At 43.6% G+C, this 25,465-nt stretch overlaps 1 protein-coding gene across 2 annotated transcripts in view; it reads left to right on the forward strand.

Moving 5' to 3' along the window:
* The first annotated feature begins 6,060 nt into the window (after positions 1-6,060).
* The window catches only part of DOCK5 (dedicator of cytokinesis 5), a 202,894-nt gene continuing 183,489 nt past the window's right edge, over positions 6,061-25,465 (forward strand). Inside the window, exon 1 of one of the 2 annotated variants that reach the window (XM_023636176.2) lies at positions 6,061-6,784. In XM_023636176.2, the coding sequence (XP_023491944.1) occupies positions 6,742-6,784 (43 nt within the window). In that variant the 5' untranslated portion in view covers positions 6,061-6,741. Of the gene's footprint in view, positions 6,785-8,230; positions 8,334-25,465 lie in introns of those variants that run through there. The other variant, XM_070256397.1, reaches the window with a different exon arrangement.

Raw genomic sequence — 25,465 nt, forward strand, 5'->3', positions numbered from 1 at the left:
CCTTCCAGCATTTCTGGAAAGCCCCAGGGTATGGATCTGAGTACTCTCACCAATCTGGCCATTTTCTTTTCTTCTGCTCTGACCTTCCCAAGGTGGTATCACCAGGATCTACCTAGCTTTGCAAGCCTTTCAGAAGATGTTGTCACATCTCCTTCTAGCACAACGATCTCAGCCAGGCCCCCCCTGTTATTTCCACAAGGATACCCACGAGAATACCTCCCTCCACTCTTTTTTCCCCCAGCTTTACTGAGATATAATTAACATATAACACTGTGTACGTTTAAGGTGTGCAAATGTGGTGATTTGATACGGTTGATTTGATACACATATACTGCAAAATGGTTACCACTGTAAGTTCCAGTGTAGCTATAGCTAACACCTTCATCACATCACGTAATTACTGCATGCTTCTCTTCACAGTCCAGGTGAAAACATTTAAGATCTCTCTTAGCAACTTTCAAGTATATAATACACTATTGTTAACTACATTACACACTGTATATTAGATCCTCAGAATTTAATCATCTTATAACTGGAAGTTTGTACCATTTGACCAACATTTCCCCTTTTCCTCCACCCCTTAGACCCTGGCAACCACAATTCTTCTCTCTGTTTCTATGAGTTTGTTTTTTTAAGATTCCACATATAAGTGAGACCATACCGTATTTGTCTTTGTCTGACTTATTTCACTTAGCATAATGCCCTCAAGATCCATCTATGTTGTCACAAATGACAAGATTTCCCTCTTTCTCATGGCTGAATAATATTCCATTATATTATATTTATATGTATTACAACTTCTTTATCCATTCGTCCACAGTTATGTTGTTTCCACATCTTGGCTATTGTGAATAACGCTGCCTTGAACACGCCTCCTTCCTCTCTTTAGAAGTCTACTTGTTCGGTGGGCACCAGAGCAGTTGCTTGTGTGCTACTGTCTTACGGAGGTTTTGTTATGTTTTTAACTTATAGTTCCTATCATTCAGCATAGAGTTCAGAGGGGCTAGGCCAGGAGACAGTTCCCCATACTCACTGTTCTCAGAATGCTGGCCTCTGATTTCCAAGGCAACCTCTACTACTTAGAGTCCTTCTCCAAGGACTTCTCTTCTAGACCCTAATGCAACAGACTTCTGGGGGGAAAGACGAAAGTCCCACATGTGTGCTTCGGTTGCTCCTCTGTTCCTTCTCCTAGAGGCCCCCCAGCCTTCCCACTCACTTCAAAAGGTGGCAGTCCTAGTTCGGAGCAGGTGTTGGCAAACTATGGTTTGCAGGCCAAATCTGGCCCACCACCTGTTTCTGGACAGCCAGCAAGTTAAGAACGTATTTTACATTTGTAAATGATTGAAAAATATCAAAAGAAAAAGGATATTTCATGACATATGAAAATTAAATGAAAGTCACATTTCACATCTACAAATAGTTTTATTGGAACACAGCCATACTCTTTTGTTTACTATTGTCTATGGCTGCTTTCCTGTTACTGTTGTAGAGTTGAGCGCTTGCAACAGAGACCATACAGCCTGCAAAGTCTGAAATATATATATGGGCCCTTTGCAGTGAAAGTTTACTGACCAGTGGTTTAGACCGTGGACCCTGAAGCCAGTCTGCCAAGGGCGTGAATTTAGTTCAGCCACTAACTGTGAGCAATATCTTATCATGTTCTGAGCCACAATTCCCACATTTGTAAGGTGGGGACAATAGTTCGATTTACCTCATTAGGTTGTGTGGGGATTAAACAAGTTGATTTGAATAGTGCCAGATGCAGGCCATAAATGTCAGTTATTATTGTTATATTACAGCTGGTGACCACAGAAAATCTGTCTGGTATTAAATAAAAATTCTAGATCAAATGTGTGTTTCTTAACTGAGCTCAAAGTAACAGGAAGAAAAATCTGCAGAATATGACAGTTATCTAAACCATATAGCAATAGTGTTACTGTTACAAAGGGACTGCAGAACGAAATTTCACTCCTGTCTCAAAGAAAGGTCAAATTTAGGCATTTAATTTCCTGCTTTTCTACATATTCCAGGGATCTCAGCAACCAAGTTATTTTGTTTATTTTGTTTCGAAGAAGGTTGAATAAAATTTTCCTTTTTTTCCCATATTCCTCTACAGTTATTTTCCATGTAAATATATAATTTTATATAGTTATAATATGGCATATACAGTTTAACTATTTCTACTTAAGCTTACATCATAATTTTTCCACATTGCTTCTTAGTTTTCATCATCTTTGTTTTAAACAGAGTTTTATGAAGATAATTTTTCAACATACATAGGAATGTTTCAAGATATATATAAATACAGTTTTAAAAATATCAAGCAGTGTTCACTCCCTCTCACCTCAATATCGATCCACTTTTCATCCAACTAATGACTTGGAATTGCTCACATCACCAATTTCCCCCAAAGGTGATCTCGGAGCACATTTAGATATTTGCAGCAAACAGCATTCTGCAAACAAAACTAAAAGCTTGGGTGAAAGTGCCGACCAAGCATAAACCTCACAGTGATGGGGACGCGGCGACGGATAGCATCAGAGCACTGACCACCGTCTCCCAACTCGGCAGAGAAGCTGGACTTCCAATGCCACACGGCAGAGCCAAGGACAGCCCCAAAAATGTTCACCCCCCCCAAGTCATTTGCGGGCAGAGATTAGATAGCGGCAGCGACGTGAGTTCGTGAGGTATATGAAAAAGGTGTTTCTAAGGCTGGAGAGATCTGTTCCTTTGTCCCAAATTACAATGCATCGCCCCAATCCTGACTTCCACAGACCCACTCTGTCCTGAAGCCTTTGCCCTTAGAAGATTACAAAGTGCTGCTTAGAGCCAATTATATATTTTTCCCAATTTTCTGTAGTTCCAGCAACTACACTCACTCATATGTAGGATCAAAGAACCAGCCTCCTCTATCTAGAAAAAAAATAAAGACGCTGTTTCACCGAACACATAGTTTCTCTTAGAGAAGCAATCAAGAAGGCCAGATTTGGCAAAATGAACCTGGTAATCAATGGCGGAAATGAACCCCTTGCCAGTTGTCTTCACATCTAACTATTCTCTGAGGCAATGTAAGGGACAGTCACAATATTCATGTCAAACTAGCCTCCAAAGTCACTTATGCTCACTTCTTTCTCCAAGGCCTTCGAGCAGAGTGTGCAAGTGCTGCGGCATGGATAAGCGTGTGTGTGTTTATCTGGGTTTGGAGTCTCTGGTTGTGGAATATGCTTAATGTTTCTTCTGAAAAGTATCAGAGGAAAAAGAAAAGGCTATTTCTGGGAATCATGCTGTTATTCCACCTACCCATCTGGTTGACTCTTTAATTTTAAGCCTTATTTTAATAAAAGACTTTGAATAGCTCTGCTTTTATGATTTAAATGGACTTTCAAATTGGGATTTAACCATCTGATATAACAAAGTGGGTGGACTTCAGTCTTCAGAGGAAAAAGAATAAACATACTGAAAGCTGTAATTAAAATTTTCCCTTTTCCTCCAACCCTCTTATTGCAATTATTGTCAAACTTGAAATACTCAGTGCCCAAATTCAAACCTCAAGTTTTGCAAAAAGCCTACAATGCAAGGCGGGGGTGAGGCAGCTGAAATCCCTTTGGTAGAAACCCAGTCCCACTGGATGAGCATTAATACTCTGCTGTGTGCTAAACTTAACATATACCAGTGGTTAGAGAACATCAGTCATCCAACTTCCTGGAACACAGATGACTGCAGTGACCTCGTGAAGCCCCTATTCCACAATGCAAAACGCTCCAGCTCCTAATGGTCTGCAAGAAGTTGTTGCTGAGGAAGGTGAGAAGAAGTGAGTCCTAAAGAAATATCGAAGGAAAACTTCAGTACAGAACAACTTGGATACAAAGGGTGAAGACCAGGTAGGTATCACAGACGACCAAGAACCTGGCAACTCTCTTTCCAGTTGCTCAAGCCCCAAATCTTGGGGTCGACCTTGACCCATCTTGTGTCTCACATCCAGGGGCAAGACGCAAGGTTTGTGGGGCCTGAAGCGTATATAGGCTTTAAAAAAAAAATACAAGCATATTTTTTGAAGGAAAGTTCCCAAAAACATATGCGATAAAAGTACACTGAGGGGTCTATAAGCCTCAGTGAACTCCCTCCGCCCACACCGCCCTCCTGTGGTTCTGCCTTAGTGTCTGTCAAGAACCCAACCTCTCTTCCAGCTCCACCCCTATCATCCTGGCCCCAGCCACCTTCATTTCTGCCCGCACTCCTGAAATAGCCTTCCATCCCTGCTCTTCCCGCTTCTTCCCTGGTGTCTTTACGTCCACTCATCCCACAGCAGGCAAACTGGATCATGTCCTTGGTTGGCTCAAAACCCTCCAAACTTCTCTTGTCTGGTCATATCTAAAGTCCTCACTACACCTCCGATGGTCCTGCTTTATCTGCCAGCCCGTGCCTCCTGGACCAAGTTTGCTCCCACACTCCGCCCCTTACTCACCTCTCACCACCCCGGGCTCGTTGCTGTTTTTAGAACCTGCCAAAAACCTGCCTCCCGGCTTTTGCCTCTGCTGTTCCTGATGTCTGGAATAGCTTCTTTCCCCTGAAATCCCCCCTTCCTTCAGGTCTATCCTTCAAATGTCACTTTATCGGAGATGTCTTCCCAGGCCACTCAACAAACAGCGGCAGCCCAGACAGCCTGTCCTCCTTGCTTTGGATTTTTCTTTCCAGGCTCAGCCTTATTTGGGCATATATTTACTTGTGAATTGTCTTACCGTCCTCGTCTAGACTGGAAGCTCCATGAGGGTAGAAGCTGCTGTTGCCCATTTGGAGAACAATGCCTGACCTAGTAGGCACTTAATATTTGTGGAGAGAAGAAATTACCTAACCTAGGAAATTAGGTTATCATGATGTCACTGGCAGAGGAAGAGAAATTATTTTGGGGGAGATGGAATTCCCTCTGAATGCTAAGTCTAAAAGTGCCAGATTTCTTAAATTATCATTACACTTGTGAATAAATACTTTTTTGGTTTTTTGCCGAGGAAGTTTCGCCCTGAGCAAACATCCGTGCCAATCTTCCTCTATTTTTTAGTATGTGAGCAGCCAATACATAGCATATACATACAGCATAGACGCTAACAGAGGGGCTTAGGTCCGCACCTTGAACCCAACCCGGACCGCTGAAGCAGAGCGCGCCGAACCTAACCACTGAACCACCGGGGCTGGCCCTTAAACATCCATTTGTTGGTGGAGAGGAAAGTAAGCCCCAGGAGTTACTGTGAACAAGACTTTTTTTTTTTTTTTTAAGTTTCACATCTGGCTTTACAAAAAGTTATCAAAGTTAAAATGCACTAATTTCGCAATCAAGTTTCACTCTATTTTCTACATGTTTATCTTCCTTTCATGTTCCAAATAGGCAGAAAACCTTCACAGACTGCAAGGACCAAACAGTTTCTTTCAAGAGGCATTTTCCCCCACCGGGAACACCGAGGCTTCACTCTCCGTGGGAGGCAGCAAGCCCCCTACTCCACCCCGGACTCAGAGCCAATCTCCCTTCTTGAGGTCTTTCCAGGAAAGAGTGAGCTCCGGGAGGCGACTTCCAGAGGGTGCCCAGAGGAGCCTAGGGCAGGCGGTTCAAACGAGCAGGCTCTGCGTTGGGCTCTTTGTCCAACCACTACAGGGAACGAGAAAGACGTGGCTGTGCCAGGTCCCTTCTCCGTACGGATGCTGGTCTGTTGGAAAGGGGAGGTCTCTCGGAGGACTTCTCCCTTGAGCCTGAGGGTTTGAATTTCTTCAGCTCGGGACTCCTCCCGGTGTTTTGGGGATACAAGATTTCCAAGTTAGAATACTTGTCCCAGCGAGGCTCCCCAAGGAAAGCATCTAATACTCCTGAGGAGCCGGGCTCCCTTGCATCAGTTCTCTATTTACCGGCAGACAAACGTGCCTGCTTTGCAGGCGCTCAGCGGCGGCCGCGGGAGATCGCGTCTGCCCCGGAGTCCGCCTGCCGGCTCTCGTGGTGTCAGTTCAAGCTCCAGGGGGTGAACGCAGACGTCCACTGCCCCTTCATTCAACAAATACTTACCGGGCGCCCGCTGAGTGCCAGGCACTGGGGGTGCCCCGGGGGCGAGAAACAACTCATTAATTTCTACCAGTGCCCCCAGGAGCTTGGCGCGCGCAGCCGGAGCGGACCCCGCACTCCGAGCCCACCCGCTGCCCGGCCGCCCAGCCCGGGGGTGCCGAGCGCCTCCCGCTCAGCCCTCGGGACGCCGGCGGGGGACCCGCCCCACGGGATCCAGCCTCGAGGGTTTAATCCGGGTGGGGAAGGCAGGGAAAACGGCAAAACACAAAAAGGCAGAAACCGAACCCCAGTCTGCACTGGGAAGCCGCTCCCGGCAAGTGCGCAAGGCGGAGCCGGAGCCCGGCCCGCCGGGAGAGCGCCGAGCCCGGGAGCGGGAGGGAGAGCCAGGCGCCCGGGGCGCGGAGGCGGCCCCGGCGGGCGGAGGGCGCGGCCGGCGGGAGGGGCCGGGGCGGTGCCGGGAGGGGCGCGCACAGCGGCGCGGCCGCCCGGCCCAGCAGGTGACCGCGGGCCGGCGCCGGAGCCGGAGCGGATCGGTGCGGCGCGGGCGGCGAGGCGGGGAGCCGGCTCGCGGGCTCGGGCCAAGTTTGCCGGAACATGGCGGCACAGCCCGGGGAGTGCAGGAGCGCGGCGCGGCGGCGGCCGGCGCCCCGGGAGCTGTAGCCGCCGCAGCCGCCGCCGCCGCGGCCGAGGGCGCCGCCATGGCCCGCTGGATCCCGACCAAGAGGCAGAAGTACGGGGTTGGTGAGTGCTCTCCCCACCCCGGCCCGGCCCGGCCCGGCCCGGCCGCCGCGAAGTTCGCGGGAGCCGCCCAGCCTGGCGCAAAGTTGGGCGCCGGACGCCGGGCCGTCTGTGCGCGCGCCGCGCGAGCCGGGGTTCGGCTCCTGCTGCCCTCGCGGGCGCGCTCGGCGCTCAGCCCCGCCGCCGAGCGCTGGGGACGGGTGGGAGTCGGAGCCCCCTGCCGGAGCCCTTTGGGGAAGTCCTTGTGAGCTTTGGGAATCCGAGTGGCTCAAAGTGCCGTTGGGCTGCGGGACAGGTAATCTTGCTCCAAATCCACAGCTCCAGCGCTCTGCTTAGTGGGAACGTCAAAAGCGAGGGTGCTCGCGTGTTACACCTTTGGGCGCCCAGCTCTGGTGCTCGCCTCCCTCCTCCCCATCCATGCGGGTTCATTCAGTGGTTTGTAACCAGCCGAGGTCGGCGGAATGCGAGTGCTGCCTGCTGACCCAGTGCTTTCTGCCTTGCCCCTGCCTAGGGTCTCTCTGAAGCCCCAAAGTGAGGAGTAGGGGCTAGAAAGCCGCTCTCCCCCTTTTCCCCGCAGGGACTGGGATCCTGATGACAGTTGTAAACGGAATTGGAGACTAAAGTTGTGGTGTGGAGGTGATGGAAGAGACAGGAAGTGTGTGGCTTGGGAACGAGGGTGGCTGCCCCTGGGCTGTTGTGCAGACACTCGTGCTCTAACGGAGCATGTGTGGAGAGGGGTTAAGACTGCCTTCTGAATCCCGAGTTCCGTCGTGGGATAAGAAGAGAACATTTTATTAAGAAAATCGTGACAGGTCCCGCGCCAGGCACTTGGCGTCCGTAACCGCGGCGCTAGAGCCCCCTTGACGTGCGGGGGATCGCCGTGCTGTTGGTTTGGTTCCGGAACCAGGGCCGTGTGGGGTTTTGACCCAGGTGAAGAACCTTGCTCCTTCCACCGCCTCTCGAGGAGTGAGGTTGCTGGGGTCTTGGGAAGACTCTGCCGATCGCGGGGGGATTACAGTGGCAGTGCGACTTCGGAGCGGTTCTCTAGTATAAACACAGTTGTGTGTGTTGAGAATTTTATCACTTCCTCTAAGGTTCATTCATTTGGCCTGTTTGTAACTTAATCTTTCACTTCCCTCCCTTCCCCGCCCCCGTTTTTCCTCCCCTCTGGTTACCGGGAAGGGAAGGGTCCCGGGACTATTCTGTGCTTTCTGGCGGCGAGGTCAGTTTCAGAGACGCTCAACGTCTCTGTGCTTTTCAACTCTAGCCCTGAGTCAGTTAAAAAAAAAACCAACACTCTCACTCTCTCATATTTGCTGTTATTCTTAGATTGTGATCCTTTATGTATATATGTGTTTGTATGTAATTAGATATATAATTCCTTGTTTTCCCTCTATTCCAATAACTTTTTTCCCTTAAATTTCTGTTAGAATCCTTGCACCCTGGTGTGGCTTCAACTCAGAAATGGGTAGGTGTTTCTCCTGCCCCAGACCACCCTGTCGTGATTTGGTCCTGAGGCTTCAGACGGGGACTCCTAATCAGGTGCCAGTCAGTAAGTAGCCAGTAGTTACGGAAGTGAAATGCACTAAAATAGATGGAATCAACTTCGTTATTTTTTAGTCTTACAGAGTACTGACTACTAAATTGAAGCGTGTGTAGTGATGCCTAATCATCAATTACTACTTTTAAAAAGTTATCAATTCTAATTTTATTTAACAGGGTAAAGGCTGTTTCCAAAACCATTATGACTTTGGTATAGTTAATGCAAACATATCCTCCAAACGTGGTTTTTATTGCCATAGCCACAGGAGCCGGTATGAGAGGTTGTCTTTTGGAGTCAGGTTACCATGCTATTTATCTTGAGTCAAGAAAAGTATTTGACTTGCATTTCCAGGGCATAGGTGATAGCAAAATTGCCCCAGGATATAATCTGTGACACTTATTTCATTAGACACAATAGATTCTGATTAATCTGGATTTGACAAAAGGACCACTGGTAGGACAGATTAGCTGAGAGATAAATCTCCCTTGTTTATTCCTAAAACACACTGTTGTCCATATCACCTCCCTGCTTTGAAGCCTTCCTTGGCCTGCAGGGTAGAATCTATACTGAGCCCAGCTTTCAAGGTCCCCGTAATCCAGTTCAACGTCCTTTCACAACCTCATCTCCGCCTTCTTTCATTAACACCTCCCCCCACCTCGTTGCAGACCCCGCCCTTCTCCTGCACCGCCCTTCTCACTCCTGCGCAGTAGGCGGTGGAGAGTCCCTCCTTTGGGACTTTGCTCCCTTGTGTTTGTGCCCTGTCAGAGTCCCCTCCCACCTCTGCATCCCACAGTCCAGCTTTTCTCAGGGCGCACGTCTACTGCCACTGCCTGCTTCAGGTTTGGTATTCACCACACGTTCCCAAACCGTCACACCTCTCTCGTCCTCGCAGTGCCTATAGTGTGCCATTCCTTATTTCGTTACTTCTCCTCCTATCCTGGGCTTCAGTGAATCAGAACGTTATGGTTTTGTATCCCTGCCACTCAGCAGGTGTACCAGGTATAGAGCCTGCGTCCGGTAAATGCTTGTCCTCGGTGTTGGGTGGCATTCTAAGGCACTGACCTAATTTCTACGATGATTCAATGCAGTTTTTTCCCCATTAGGTTTTAGGGTCTCATTCACTCCAACATGAGTTTTATTTTGTTCCGTTCGATGGACAAAGTGAGAGCCTTCAGTCTGTCTTTACCTTTGCGAGGAGAGAAATGAGACGTGCTGAGGACACGAGGAAACATAGAACAGACAGACTCATTTAAATATGATTGGGAAAATTGGCTTGTTGGACTTTTTTGAGGATTGTTGTCACTTCAGAGTGTCTGCTGGACAGATTTTTGTCTCTGGGTGAAGGAAACCCTGCGATGGCCATTTTTTTAACGACTCACAGCTACTGTGTGTGAGGGTAATGCTTCGATCTCAGATTGAACTGTGCACGGTGAGGCTAGCAGTCTCTGCTGCCTTATTTTATCTTGGTGCCGCTATTGGCTGTGGCTGTCCCTGACATAGCCTAGATTGTTCTACAGGGACTGAAATGCAGTCTCTTCTGGGCTTTCTTTTCTTTTCCTTTTCTTTTTTTGAAGAAGATTAGCCCTGAGCTAACTGCTGCCAATCCTCCTCTTTTTGCTGGGGGAAGACTGGCCCTGAGCTAACATCCATGCCCATCTTCTCTACTTTATATGTGGGACGCCTGCCACAGCATGGCTTGACAAGTGGTGCCATGTCTGCACCGGGGATTCGAAGCCGCAAACCCCAGGCGCGAAGCGGAACGTGGGAACGTAACCGCTGCGCCATCAGGCCGGCCCCTTGTCTGGGCTTTCTTAGTTCTTAAACAGCACTGTTGCTCAGTCTCTCGCGTTGGGTGGGTCTGAATGCCCTATAGGAACAAGTGCTCTTCCCCACAGCCATGGAAAACTTTTTTTCTTTCTTCCTTCCTCTTTCCTTCTTATTTTCTTTTCCTTTCTTCTTTCTTTTTCTGTTTTAAGTGTTTTATGTTTGAGGACATGAGTATAAATACTTTTATTTAGATTTTAAGCAAACATTAGTGATAAATATCCACATTAGTCTTCTGATTCATTGAAGTCTGCTCCCAAACAAGCTATTTATATCAAGAACAGGCCCAGATTATGTTGGTGATGGATTCTTTGCAAAAGAATTCATTATTGTTTGTTGCGATTTGTGATATATATTTTTATAATGTGATAAAAGGTGTAATTGGGGGAATATTTACTTTCATTGTTAGCTTTTCAACTATTTAGCTGTGCTAGGCGCAGTTAGCCTAAAAGCATTTAACTTTGTGGAGTAGCTTCTCAAATGCTGGAGTAAAAACCGGAACCAGACTCTTGTAGCTCTTTGTGAAAGCTCTCAGGGGAGCTGTGGGTTCCCGTCCAGCGTCCAGCTCTTGCTCCCCACCCGCACCGCGTTCCATATCCTGCAGTTGGCGCGGTAGAGCTGGGAGGGTCTCAGAGAGTAACTGGTCCACTTCCCTTTCAAAGAGGAACCTGGTGCCTAAAGCGATGAAGTAAATTGCTTAACACAGGTGCTTGTTACCTTTGTGGCTGCATGAACCCCTTTGGCCATCTGGTTAGGCCGGTGGACTTCTTTCTCAGAATAATGTTTTCAGTGCATGAAGTCAAATATGAAGGATTGAAAATGAAACCATTTATATTGAAAGACAACTGTCAAGATATTTTTCCAAATTTGTGATCCTGTAATATATGTGCTTCCTTATTAATGCATTAAATAACAAGATCTAGTGGCAGTTCTACTAGCTACTTTTGAGTTAGTGGTGAGCATGTATGATTTTTCAAGGTATCTGCAGTGACCATACTATGATATGAAAATACCCATGATTTCTGTTGGTACTGTCACAGGGACTGCTAGTACAACTGCGGTCTGTTGTCTACAGTTGTAACTGAGGTAAATGCCGAGTGTCAGAAAATAGCGATGTAATTTTTTTTCCCTTTTTCAAGTCCATGGATCCTCTGAATTTGAACATAGATTAAGAATTCTTGGCTGAAGTTCACACAGCTAATTAGAACCAGAATAAGCAACAACAGTAGTAACACTAGTTGAGCGTTTGTCTCCACGAGACACCACTGGGTATTACACAGTTGTAAGGACTTGCAGAAGTCCTCACTCTAATGTGTTCGTGTTCTGACAGCATTGAGGCTAAGATTAAAAGGAATAGAGAATTAGTATTTATTAAGAATTTACCTGGGACAGGCACTCTTCCGTACCCTTATTTCAGTATGTTCTCAGTACACTTGGGGATCTTGGAGGCATTCTGAGGGCTCCATGAGATTAAAGCTTTTTTGTCACAATACTGAGACATCACTGGGCTCTTTTCGCTCTGCTCTTATGAGTGCACAGTACAGTTTCCTGAGGCTCCGCAAAGTGTGATATTGCAACAGATTGGAGGCCGAAGCACATGAAGAATCCAACTGCCTTAGGTGAAGCCAGACACTACACAGATTTACAAATATGCAAAACGATGCCACTCTTCTGAGTGTTTTTGTTTGGAAAAGTAGTTTTATTCATAAAAAAATATGTATTTCTGCTAACATATATTGAGCTTATTATGGTTATTTTAAATTAAATAAATATTTTTAAAATGTCTCAGTTTGAATTTCTAATATGATAAGTAGTGATAGCTGTAGCCCACATAAACTCTTTGGGGTTTTCATTAACTTTTAAGAGTGTTGAGCACTTCCGACACCAAGAAGTTTCAATGCCGCTGCTTTACGTGTCATTTCATTAAACCATTGAGATGATGCTGTAATTCTCACATATGGTCCCCTTTTCCAGATAAGAAAACTGAAGTTCATATAAGATAAATTTTGCATCCATGGCCATATAGACTCTCACTCCCAAGCCAAAACTCTCCTCCACGTCTTTCCCAGACTTCAGTCGTTCACCCATCACTTGTCCCGCGTCCTGCGCACCTTTGTGTGTGCAACTTTGTGTGTCTTGCCACATCCATGTGCCTTCTCTATTATTTTCTACTTAATATTTTCTTTATATTGCCTGCCCCCTTTTTTTTTTTTTTTTTTACTTAAAACAATTATTGAAAAGGAAAACTTTACATTCCCACCATTACAGGAGAACAAGCATCACTTGCCATACAAGGAAGCAACTGTAAAAATTAAACAGCCGCGTACTGGATTCTGGCTCAATACTGTTGCCCGTCAAGCCATTTTCTCTATTAGGGAGGAGGCTGATGCCCAGCTGGAACTTTCTTTTTGATGGACCGCAGATTCTTGTTGTTTGTGGTAGTTACTGTTCTAGAAAGTCTGCGTGAACCCTGACTTAGCGAATCCTGAACCATTGCTCCTGGGGGAAAGGCACGGTCAGGTCCCGAGAGCCTCTGGTCGCATTTTAGTCAACTGATCAATACATACCCTTATTTTATGTGTGTTTCTGTTTAAGGTTTAAAGACCTTATTGGGTGTAATTGTTGATTTACTAACATTGAACTCACAACCAACAGCATTCTAACTCAAGCCTGAACGAAGCTTGTCTAACACAAGTACTTTCTCCACGAGGCAAGTCACACCTTTTTGTGCTTAGGAACACTACACAGCACTTGAGCACTAGGCTTGGGGGCCACTTTAAGTAGCGAATCATTAACAAAAAGCACGAAGTGAGAAAAACATGACACTAAATTTAAGACCTTGAAAAGGACACTCGTTTGTGGTATGAGAACTGAAACAAAAAGGCAGAGAGAGTGTCGCCTTGTTTGACCTCAAGTGGGAACTTGTGTCGTTTTTTGCCCCTCCGCAAACCTCTGCAAATGACCGTGAGAGCATCAGGAGTGTTGATTTGGGGGTTACAGATAAATTTTAGCAAGTAGGAGAACTGGCAGATACAGACTGCGAATAATCAGGATCAACTGTGGTTAGATAAAAAGAGAATTAAAAATGGAATCATTTCTTGAATTGTTCAGATCTCTATTCGAATGATCCCTCCTTAGAGAGATCCTTCTGAGAACCCCAGAAAAAGGGACTGTCTTTGCCCTCCTCACCTGCCTACCCACGCCTCTCAGTGTCTGTCCTTTTCCCTATGTTTTCTTCACATGATCTATAATTGTCCTGTTTGTTTATTTGTTTGTGTTTACTGTCTGTCCACCATACCAGAATGTAAAGTTATGAGGACAGGAACTTTATCTTTTTCATCAGTGTCTCCCAGCCCTGTGAACAGTACCTGGCACGTGGTCAGCACTCTGTAAATGATGAAGGAATGAGTGAATGCTGAACTCATCACCTACCTGAATTTGTATGTCTGCCATACGAGGACATTCCCACACTGTGGAATATACTGCCCTGTGCGTGTTTCCAATGAGATGCAATCCACAGCAACAGGAGAGGGAGCATAGAAATAATAGATAAAATAGATTGAATAAATTGTTAAAGCAAAGCATTGCGTGAACATTGTAGGAGGGAGAGGAATTGAGATCCTAAATGACACTATTACATAGAAGGGGAACAAAGGAATTTACTACTTCTTTTTTGTTTTTCATTATTTGTGGAGGCTTCGTGGAGGAAGGTGCGATGTAGGATTGGCTAAGTGGAAAGCAAAAGCTTGACCACAGTATGAATAGGGTTTAGGAGTTCTGAGTCACTGGATTAGTGTCGTGTTGAGCCCATGAGTGCGAAAGCGGCGAACATGTGATAGAAGGGAAGAAACAAGGCATTTAATTCGTTTGTTACTTTCCGTTACCAAAAAGGAGTTGAGATGCCTGAGCAATAAGCACATATATACTGTACACAGAGTAATTAAGGAAAAAGGGTAAGAGATCACAAGTACTGTGGAAAAGAAAGTAATTTAGAGTACTGGCGAGGGGCTTTGAAGGATAGGTAGGAGCTACTCATGTTTTGGTTTGTCCAGATACACAGAAGGCTTTTTGTGGTGGTCATTTTTGCCATCTTGTTAGCGGAAACTTGATTTGTGGTTTCTCCTCATCTAAATTTTAAGAGACAACTCAGTAGGGTCTGGGGGTAAGGAATCAAATCTCATTGAACTTGACCTATATCTGTGGCCCAGGGACTTGACTAAGGTCACATAGTTTGTTCTTCACTAAATTTTTCAATGGCGGGACAAATAGTATTCTGATCAAATAGGTAAAATCACCCATGATATGTCTCCTCTCTGTGGACATTAAAGGATAGGATAAACCCTTTGGGAGTCCCTTGACATTGGTTTATAAGTAGCCTCCAGCATACCTCAGAAATAATGGGGTTTTAGTTTTAAGCGAAAAAACTGCTTTTGAGCTCAGGCTAAGAAATAATTTTGAGGCAGAGATGTGGGTGAGCAAGGGAAAGCAGAGGATGGTTGTGTTAATTTTATTTTTCCAAGTGATGTTCAGGCCATGTCCTCTCAGATCCTGGGCCGGCCATCAGGGCTCACTCAAACGATTGTCTGAATTGCTGGCAGCCAGTTCCCGAGCAAGGGACAAAGTGCTCTTTGTCTTTCACAAAACTCTGTGTCATCGCCAAGCTGCGGTTGTTGGAATGGCTTTATATTCATGGATCCACCTTTCCGGATTGTGCCGTTTTCTTTTACATTTCCACACCCGAGTAAAGTCTGGGACTGTCTGTATCAGATGAAGTAGTTGGACTCTCAAGACGCCCTCTCTGAGGGTGCCCATTCTTTGTCTTTTAAAAGAAGTTGAGGGAAGGAAATTACAGCAGAGATTAATTCCCTCGTGGGAATAACTCTTTGCTGACTCAGCCATGGTGAGTAAGAACGCATCCTGCTGACTGGTTTGTTACCTGTGTACCTGCGGCAGGAAGCCCTGTACCTTGTACTTCCTATGAGCCCGGAGCCGCAGGGCTCACACTCCCCAGCCGTTCCTGCCAGAGACCAGTTATAAGAATAAGTCATAAGACTCGGTTATAGACATCTAAGAGCTTTGCCCTTTTGTGTATATAAGCATAAAATATTAAGAGCTAGATTCTATAAGCATTACCTCTTGGCTAACATCCTCACTTTATTGGAAAAATATGCCCCAGAGGCATAAAATGACTTAACCAAAATGATACAGCTAGTAGCAGATTTGTGTTTCGACTTGTCTTCCAGCTGCTTCCTTTCTCTTTATTATAACGCTGGAGAGAGCGGATTTCTTCATCCTAGCTCCTTGAGGGGCCGACGAGTTAGTTCTGCCCCCTCAGTCCTAAGGGGTGAATGCCTGTGTCTTCCTGGCTTTTTTCCAGATGAAGGTTTTGCCATAAATAAGATCCAGCTATTAAATCATCTCCCTCCCTTTTTGTTGAGATATAATTGACATTTAACATTATATTAGTTTCAAGTGTAAACATAATGATTCTATAGTCACCATGCTGTACATTCCACCCCCAGGACTTTTTATTTTATAACTGCAAGTTTGTACCTTCTGACCTCCACCCATTTTTGCCTACCCACCCCCTACCCTCTGCCTCTGTTAATCACCAATCTTTTCTTGGTATTTATGAATTCAGTTTTTTTTTTTTAGATTCCACATACAAGTGAGATCATACAGTGTTTGTCTTTCTCTAACTTATTTCACTTAGCATAATGCGATAAGGTCCATCCATGTTATGGCAAATGGCAGGATTCCTTTTATTTTATGGCTGAAAAATATTCCATTGTGTATATGACCACGTTTTCTTTACTGACTCATCCATCGGTGGACACTGAGGTTGCTTCCAGGCCTTGGCTATTGTAAGTGAGCATGGGGGTGCAGATATCTTTTTGAGTTAGTGTTTTTGTTTCCTTTGGATAAATACCCAGACGTGGAACAGCTGGATGATATGATAGTTCTAGTTTTAATTTTTTGAGGAGCCACCATATTGTTTTCCATAGTGGCTGTACCAGTTTACATTCCCACCAGCACTGCACACTCCTCACCGATACTTGTTATTTCTTGTCTTTTTGTTAATAGCCATTCTAACAGATATGAGGTGATGTCTCACTGTTGTTTTCATTTGCATTTCCCTGATGATTAGTGATGTTGAGCGTCTTTTCTTGTACCTGTTGGCCATCTGTATGCCTTCTTTGGAAAAATGTCTGTTCAGATCTCTGCCCATTTTTTAATTGAATTGTTTGGTTTTTTGCTTTTAGATGTATGAGGTTTTTATCTAATTTGGATATTAACCGCTTATCAGATAATGATTTGCAAATATTTTCTCCCATTTGGTAGGTCGCCTTTTCATTTTGTTGATGGTTTTCTTTGCTGTTCATCTTCCCCTTTTTAAGAGTTCTGAGAAGGAAGTGTGTTTTGAAGGTTTCAGCCTGCAAAGTGGAAGTCACCCTGTGGGTTCCAAGGTGGTCACATGGTTTCAGGTCTGCTGTGGGGCTCAGTGGTCTTTGATCCTCAGCACCGTGGTAATGACATGATTGCAGCTGCAAAATTAATAAGTAGTGTGACATTCTCATGACATTACAGGCATGTTTGAGAATGAATGTTAGTTTGGCTTACAAAGTGTTGAGAGGTCATGGAAGGGTCATGTATTGATCATAAAGGATTATAATACTGACTGGAGGTGAGAGAACATTGGTACTTTTTTAGACCCGTATTTTGAACAAAATGATGATGCCTTATTCCAAAGACTTGACCTAGGACAAGTTTGAGTAAGGCTCCTTACTCTCAGGGTGGATTCAACTCTGTTTGCTCTGTTCCCACGCTGGGAAAGGACAGCTTGACCCTAGGGAGGAGATGCAGCCTCATCTCATGCAGACAGCCACTGTCATTCTCCTCCTGGAGCAGACTCCTCCTGGAACGGCAACAGTGTCTATCTACCTGGTTTCTGGGGTGCTCCAGCTGGGCTTTGAGCTTCCTTCAGAACAGGGGCAAATAGCAGGTGCCCTTGGCGCTTTACTGTGTTAAGCAGAGAAGCCTGTTCCTCAAATTGTGACAGCATGATTTGTTTTAGTTAGTTTCCATCTCACAGGATTCCAGTGCACAGTTCTGTGAACTTACATGGTTATATATATTTTTCTCAATCAGTGGATACTAGAAGCATAGTTATAAATTTGTCTTTTTAAAATTTTTGGTGGGGAAGATTGGCCTTGAGCTCACATCTGTGCCAATCTTCCTCCACTTTGCATGTGGGATACCACCACAGCATGGCCCGAGGAGTGGTGTGTAGTTCTGCACCAGGGACCTGAACTTGTGAACCCCAGGCCATCCTAGTGAAGCGCATGAATCCAACCACTACGCCACTGGACCAGCCCCCATTTATTGTTTTTAAAAAAGATTCTAAGGCTCAAAAATGTTAGGATCGTTGGTGTAATTGAAATGCGAATGTGCTGTGTTTTATAATAATACTGTATGTGCAGTTCATTGTGGTTTGAAAAATCCAATTAAAATCGATTGAGAGGCTGGCCCCATGGCAGGAGTGGTTAAGTTCACACACTCCTCTTAGGTGGCCCAGGGTTTCACTGGTTTGGATCCCGGGTGGGGACATGGCACCACTCCTCAGGCCATGCTGAGGCAGTGTCCCACGTAACTCACCAGAGGCACTCACAACTAGAATATACAACTGTCTATGTACTGGGGGGCTTTGGGGAGAAGAAAGAAAAAAAGAAAAAGATTGGCAACAGATGTTAACTCAGGTGCCAATCTTTAAAAAACAAAAAGGGGGCCGGCCCCGTGGCTGAGTGGTTAAGTTCGTGCGCTCTACTTCGGTGGCCCGGGGTTTCGCGGGTTTGAATCCTGGGTGTGGACATGGCACCGCTCATCAAGCCATGCTGAGGTGGCATCCCACATGCCACAACTAGAAGGACCCACAACTAAAAATACACAACTATGTACTGGGGGGCTATGGGAGAAAAAGGAAAAAAAAAAGAATTGGTAAAATTGATCGAAACTTCTATCAAATATTGATTACATTTAAAGTGCGCATAGCCTTTGACTTAGCAATTTCATTTCTATGAGTTTGTCCGACAGACTCACTAATACATGTGGGGAATGATACATGGACAAGATTATTCATTACAATGTTATAGCAAAAGCATGAAAGCAACCTAAATGTCAATCAATTCAAAATGGGTTTAGTAATTTGTGGCACATGCATACAGTGGAATACTATACAGCTATTAAGAAGAATGAGGCTCAATGATAGACAAATTGTTTGAGAAAGATAACAGTGGCATGCAGTGGTTAAAGGATGACCCTTTCAAAAACGGTGCTGAGTAAAGTATCTATATTGAAAAAATGTGCTGGACTGCTACCTACTTATGCCTTATAAACAATTGTTTCCAAATGTATGAAAGGTAAAACAGTGACAGCTTTTAGAAGAAAGCACAAGAGAACATCCTCTTGACCTTGCAGTAGGCAGAGATTTCTTTTTTCTTTTTTTTATTGAGGTAACATTGGTTTATAACATTATATAGGTTTCAGATGTACATCATTGTAATTTGACTTTTCTATACACTACATCATGTTCACCACCAAAACTCTAGTTTCCGTCCGTTACCGTTCAGATGTACCCTTTACATTTCGCCCTCCCCCACCTCCTTCCCCTCTGGTAACCACTAATCTGTTCTCCTTATCTCTGTGTTTGTTTATTTTATCTTCTACACATGAGTGAAGTCATACACATTTGTCTTTCTCTGTCTGACTTATTTCAGTTGGTATAGTACCCTCAGGGTCCATCCATATTGTCACAAATGGCAAAGTTTCATCTTTTTTTATGGCTAAGTAGTATATCATATGTTGCTTAATGATGGGGGTAGGTCCTGAGAAATGCGTCATTAGATGATTTTGTTGTTGTGCAAACATCATGGAGTGCACTTACACAAACCTAGATAGTATAGCATACTACACACCGAGGCTGTATGGTACTAATCTTATGAGACCCCTGTCCTATATGTGGTCCATTGTTGACCCAAACGTCATTATGCAGCACATGACTGTATTCCATTGTATATATATGCTACATTTCCTTTATCCATTCATCTGTCAATGGGCACTAAGATTGTTTCCATGTCTTGGCTATTGTGAATAATCCTCCAGTGAACATGGGGGTGCATGTATCTTTTCGAATTAGTGTTTTTGTATTCTTTGGATAAATACCCAGAAGTGGAATAACTAGATCATATTCTACTCTTAATTTTTTGAGGAATCTCCAAAATGTTTTCCACAGTGGCTGCAACAATTTACATTTCCACCACAGTGTACAAGGGTTCCCTTTTCTCCACATCCTCTCCAACACTTGTTATTTCTTGTCTTTTTAGTAATAGCCATTCTGATGGGCTTGAGGTGATATCTCATTATACTTTTAATTTGCATGTTCCTAATAATTAGTGATGTTGAACATTTTTTCATTTGCCTATTGATCATCTATATATCTTCTTTGGAAAAATATCTGTTCACATCCTCTGCCCATTTTTTAATTTAGTTGTTTGGGGTTTTTTTTGCTGCTGACTTGTGTGAATTTTTTATCTATTATGGCTATTAACCCCTTATCAGATGTATGATTTGCAAATATCCCTTCTCAGTCAGTCTGTTGTCTTTTCGGTTTGTTGATGGATTTCCTTTGCTGTGCAGAAAATTTTTAGTTTGATGTAGTCCCATTTGTTTTTTTGCTTTTGTTTCCCTTAACTGAGGGGACATATTCAAAAAGATACTGCTAAGACCAATGTCAAAGAGCGTACTGCCTGTGTTTTCATCTAGGAGTTTTATGGTTTCAGGTCTTACATTCAAGTCTTAATCTATTTTGAGTTAATTTTCGTGTATGGTGTAAGATAGTAGTCTACTTTCATTCTTTTGCATGTGGCTGTCTCGTTTCCCCAGCACTATCTATTGAAGAGACTTTCCTTTCTCCATTGTATATTCTTGGCTCCTTTGTCGAAGACTAGCTGCCCGTAGATGTGTGGGTTTATTTCTGGGCTTTCAATTCTGTTCCATTGATCTGTGTGTCCGTTTTTCTGCCAGTACCACGCTGTTTTGATTACTATAGCTTTGTAGTGTATTTTGAAGTCAGGGATTGTGATGTCTCCAGCTTTGTTCTTTTTTCTCAGGATTGCTTTGCCTATTTGGGGTTTTCTGTTGCTCCATATAAATTTTAGGATTCTTTGTTTTATTTCCATGAAAAATGTCATTGCGATTTTGATAGGGATTGCATTGAAACTGTAGATTGCTTTAGGTAATAGGGACATTTTAACTATGTTAATTCTTCCAATCCATGAGCATGGAGTATCTTTCCATTTCTATGTGTCTTCTTCAATTTCTTTCAACAGTGTCTTATAGTTTTCGGTGCACAAGTCTTTCACCCCCTTGGTTAGATTTATTTCTAGGTGTTTTACTCTTTTTGTTGCAGTTGTAAATGGGATTGTTTTCATTTCTCATTTTGCTAGTTTGTTGTTAGTGTATAGAAATGCAACTGATTTTTATATGTTGGTTTTGTACCCTGCAACTTGACTGTGTTTGTTTATTATTTCTAATAGTTTTGATGGATTCTTTAGGGTTTTCTATATATAAAATCATGTCATCTGCAACAGAAATTTCTTAAAGGGACACAAAAAACACTAAGTGTAAAAGAAAAAAATTTAGGGGCTGGTCCAGTGGCGCATGTTCCACTTCTTGGTGGCCTGGGGTTCACCGGTTCGGATCCCAGGTGTGGACATGGCACTGCTTGGCACGCCATGCTGTGGTAGGCATCCCACATATAAAGTAGAGGAAGATGGGCATGGTTGTTAGCTCAGGGCCGGTCTTCCTCAGCAAAAAGAGGAGGATTGGCAGTAGTTAGCTCAGGGCTGATCTTCCTCAAAAAAAAAAAAAACAAAGAAAAAAGAAAAAATTTATATTGAGTCTTATTAAAATTAGGAACTTCTGTTCACCAAAAAACACTCTTAAAAAGATTAAAAGGGCAGCCTACCAAGTGGAAGAAGACATTTTCAATACATGAGTCTGACCAATATATCATATTATGAATACATAAAGGACTACAAATCAGTAAGAGAAATAATAACCCAATAGAAAAATAGGCAAAAGATTTGAATAGACACTTCACAAAAAATGATATCCGAATGTCCAATAAACATATGGAAGGGTACTGATCTCCATTTGTCATCAGGGAGATGCAAACACAATGCCAGACTACTATAACCCCACCAGAAGGGCTAAACTGAAAAAAGAAACAAAGGGAAATTACCAAGTGTTGGTAAAAATGTGTGGCAATAGGAAGCCTTATGCACTGTGGGAGGGTGAATTGGTACAACCACTTTGGAAAACTGTTTAACAGTTCCTAGGAAAGTTAGACATACACCACCTACCCTGTGGTCCTGCAGTTCCGCTCTTAGAGAGTTGAAAATACATTTCCACAAAAAGACGTGCAAAATTTTCATAGTACGTTATTCAAGATGGCCCCAAATTGGAAACCACATACATGCCCATCAACAGTTGAATGGATGTATAAATCCTGTGTGGTATAAATTTCACAAAAAGAGATATTATAGGGCAATGAGAATGAGTGATTTCCACGTACATGCAAAAACATGGATAAATGTCACAAATAGAAGGCAAAGTAAAAGAAGGCAAACACAAAAGAGTACATACTGTGCTGTTCAGTGTCTATACATACAATACAGGCAAAGCTAATCTGTTTTAGAAGTCAGGATGGAGGTTACCCTAGAGCTCTGCAGGGTGCGGGGTGGTGGATGTGCTGGGAAGGAGGACGAGCGGGGCATTTAGGTTATTGGTAATGTTTGTTCTGTTTCTTGATCTGGGTACCGGTTAGGTGGATGCATCCAGTTGATGAAAATTTAGTGAACTGTACATGTATAGTATGTGTACTTTATATAAGTATGTTAAACTTAAATAAAAATTTTGAAAAAGAATGAGGCAGCTCTATATACATTGATATGGTCTATTTCCAAGATAGATTTGAGTAAAAGGGCAAGATGCAAAAAGTGTATATAGTATTAATCTCATTCATTAAACAAATATTTATGTGGTACCCACTATGCGTCAGGCACCCTGCTAGGCACTAACTACAACAGACAAAGAGAAGTGTCTGTTTGTGTGTACTTGTGAATGCTAGCTGGTTTTTGAAAGTGTACATAAGAAATCCATTCATTGTTTCCTGGAAGGGAATGGTAGACTAGGTGTCAGATGTAGAGAGTTTTTATTGAATATTTTTGCCCCTTTTAGAGTTTGTGCTCGTGAATGGATTACCAATTTAAACAAATAAATAAATTGAATTTAATAATCCTATTATTATTAGAGGCAGCAGCTATTGTGACTTGTGCTTTAGAGATCCAGCAACTGAAACAGACCATTTTGGTGGTTTGCCCCAAATCGCACAGGATGTCTTGGCTGGTTTGGCAAGTAGGTCTTCCACCCTGCTCTCAGCCTGTGCTGACTCTTGCATATTCGAGCAAAAATCTAACTATACGATGTTCCTGGATTCTGCAGGACCATCTGTAATTTAATATACTTTGCTTTCTGCCATTCAGTTAATTACTTATGACACACTCTGTCTCTTGGTTCATAATCAAAAACCAAATCCAAGATTTTGCTTCAGTTAAGGGCAAAATGGAATTTTCCGGTTTATGTTAATCTCATCTCTTTATAATCCTGAAATTTAACACTCGTAGAATCACATGTTATTCATTTTAATTTGTTGGTCACTTTTAGGATCTAAATGGTTATTTTATGGTGGATAAAGCATTAGTCTCAGACTTGGAATTCTCCATCTGTTCAAAGGCAATAGAGTATGATGTCATTGTCATTTTGATAAGGTAGTGGACAGTTCGGTGCCGTACACAAGACTGGGTCTTTTTTTTTGTTTTTTAAAAGACTGGCACCTGAGCTAACAACTGTTGTCAATCTTTTTTTTTTTCCCTGCTTTACCTCCCCATAGCCACCCGGAACATAGTTGTGTATCTTAGTTGCAGGTCCTTCTAGCTGTGGCATATGGGACACAGCCTCAACATGGCCTGACAAGCATGCCCAGGACTCGAACCGGTGAAACCCTGGGCTGGCGCAGCAGAGCACGTGAACTTAACCACTTGGGCACGGGGCTGGCCCCAAGACTTGGTCTTGAATTACATAAAATTAAACATTTCAGTAAAGAAACAGAACATTTATATATAATTATTTCTATAGTCCGACCGCATCACTAATATGATATGCCTTTAAAAAAATAAATCATGTTCTGCAAATCATGTACTGAAGAAGGTTGAAACGCAGGTGTTGATTTGCTCGGTGCCACGTGGTAAGCTAACATGGGAACCATGCGCCTACAGACTGTAGTTCATGCCTGTGGCCAAGCCGTGCTTAAAATCGGAATTGTCAAGAGCCACTTGCTGCAGAGTGGAGTTGTGGAGAGCAGCTTCTTGTGGCTCAGAATTTTGAGCTTACTAACTTTTATTACTCTTTGCATTTGTGAAGTCATATAAGGCTCTAAGCCAAGAGAGAAGGTAGGAGTAAGATTAGCACACTTCCTGGTACAGTACGCAGTACACAGTCATTATCTGAAAGTTTGCTAGGCGGGAGCCTGCCTGACAGTCCACCATCCTGGCAATCAGGCACCCTTGTTTGCAGAGCGGAGTTGATTAAGTTGTTAATGTTGGTTAGCTCTGAATCTATGCTCAAAGGTCCAGACTAGATTCTAGTATATTTCCAATGTCAAAGCCCTTAAGGTCTGAAACGGCCCCATCTTACAAGAATCTCCATGGAACATGGTTGAATTCCTTCGGGTTTCTGGGTGATGGGACTTTTTGTTTTCTGTTCCTGTGCTTTTGGGGTAGCTCTCACTCACTGGCTCAGAATGGCCTGGGATCCTAAGAGGTATAAATAAATAATAAATTCACACATAACTAACTGACTGATTAACATAGATGTTTTGAGTCAGGACAACTGGAATTTGAATCCCCACTTAGCGTGGCTAACTTAGCGCTCAGAGGAGGTGCACATTCTCTGAGCACCTGCTCTGTTCCAGTGGCTCATGGGGTGGTTGTGAGGATTATATAGGTAAGGAATGGATGGAAAATACGTAGACAGCATTAAGGCTTTATAAAGGCTGGTTTCCTTACCTTTGGCCTGATCGCATGCTGAGAGATACATCGTCTCCTGTCTCATGAACTCAGAGACGTTTCTGACCAGTAGCCCTAGGCCAGCCATTTCTGGTTCTACCACACAGATTATCATAGAATCTGAAAATAGGAATCCACTGAGGACAGAATCCTGAATGATTATCTTGTGGCGCTATAGCCTTACTGAAAGAAGACTAATGCCTACTTGTGTTGCGGAGTTGTCTGCATATAGAATAATCTGGAATCATTTTTCAGAAGAACCTAACATGCCTGGGGAGAGGCTGGTACAGTTGATCTTTGGAAATGTGAGGATTGCCACTCAAGCTTGTTTTCAAATTGCTTGGTAGCCTCAGGGAAGTCTCTTCGTAAACTCACAAATGGAGTCTGTAGAAGAATTCTTTTCATGTTTGAGCTCTGATCCAAGCCAACAGCCTTGGAAATTTTGAATCTGTCTTTTATATTTTCCTTCCTGAATTAGATATGAGTCTGCTTGCTCAGTTCAGATTTTGAGAACACGATTCATTTCAGAAGCAAATAGCACACTCCATGAAGCAGACCTTAATCCTATCCCCTTTCTCCTTTGGTGGCATTTTTATTCTGATTTAATACAGTGACAGGAGGACAGATTTTAGAGCAGGAAAACAGAGAGCCCCTTGCCTGTGGCCCAAAGGACTAAATTTCAAGGATCGGATCATAGTGTGCCAGGGAGGACACGTGGATACGTGGATTTTTGCTTTCATTTGTTTTCTTTTTTCCCTTCTTTACTTTTGGTTTGATTTCTTTTAGATCCCGGGGGGCAAAATTCCATGCTGAGGAGGCTTTAGCTTAACAGTTACAAAACCTTACGGGAAGTAGAGCCCCACTGTGGTCCTAGCCCCCTAAAACGGCTCCCATCAAGAAATGACAGATGGAGGAAATATAAATGATATCTTAAATGAAACATGTGTTCCACCATAATAGGTCTTTATCTTCAAATTATGTCTTTATCAGCAACCTTGAGTGGCAGGGTTTTATACTTTTAGAAGATTAGAGGGCTTTTTTTTTCTTGCTGAAATAGTCACTCTGTCGTGTTCTTTTGTCTGCTTTAGTTCTGAGAATTTTTTTACTAGTTTTTAACACCGTGTGTTTGGATTA

Source organism: Equus caballus, chromosome 2 (assembly GCF_041296265.1).
Source record: "Equus caballus isolate H_3958 breed thoroughbred chromosome 2, TB-T2T, whole genome shotgun sequence".
Lineage (NCBI taxonomy): Eukaryota > Metazoa > Chordata > Mammalia > Perissodactyla > Equidae > Equus > Equus caballus.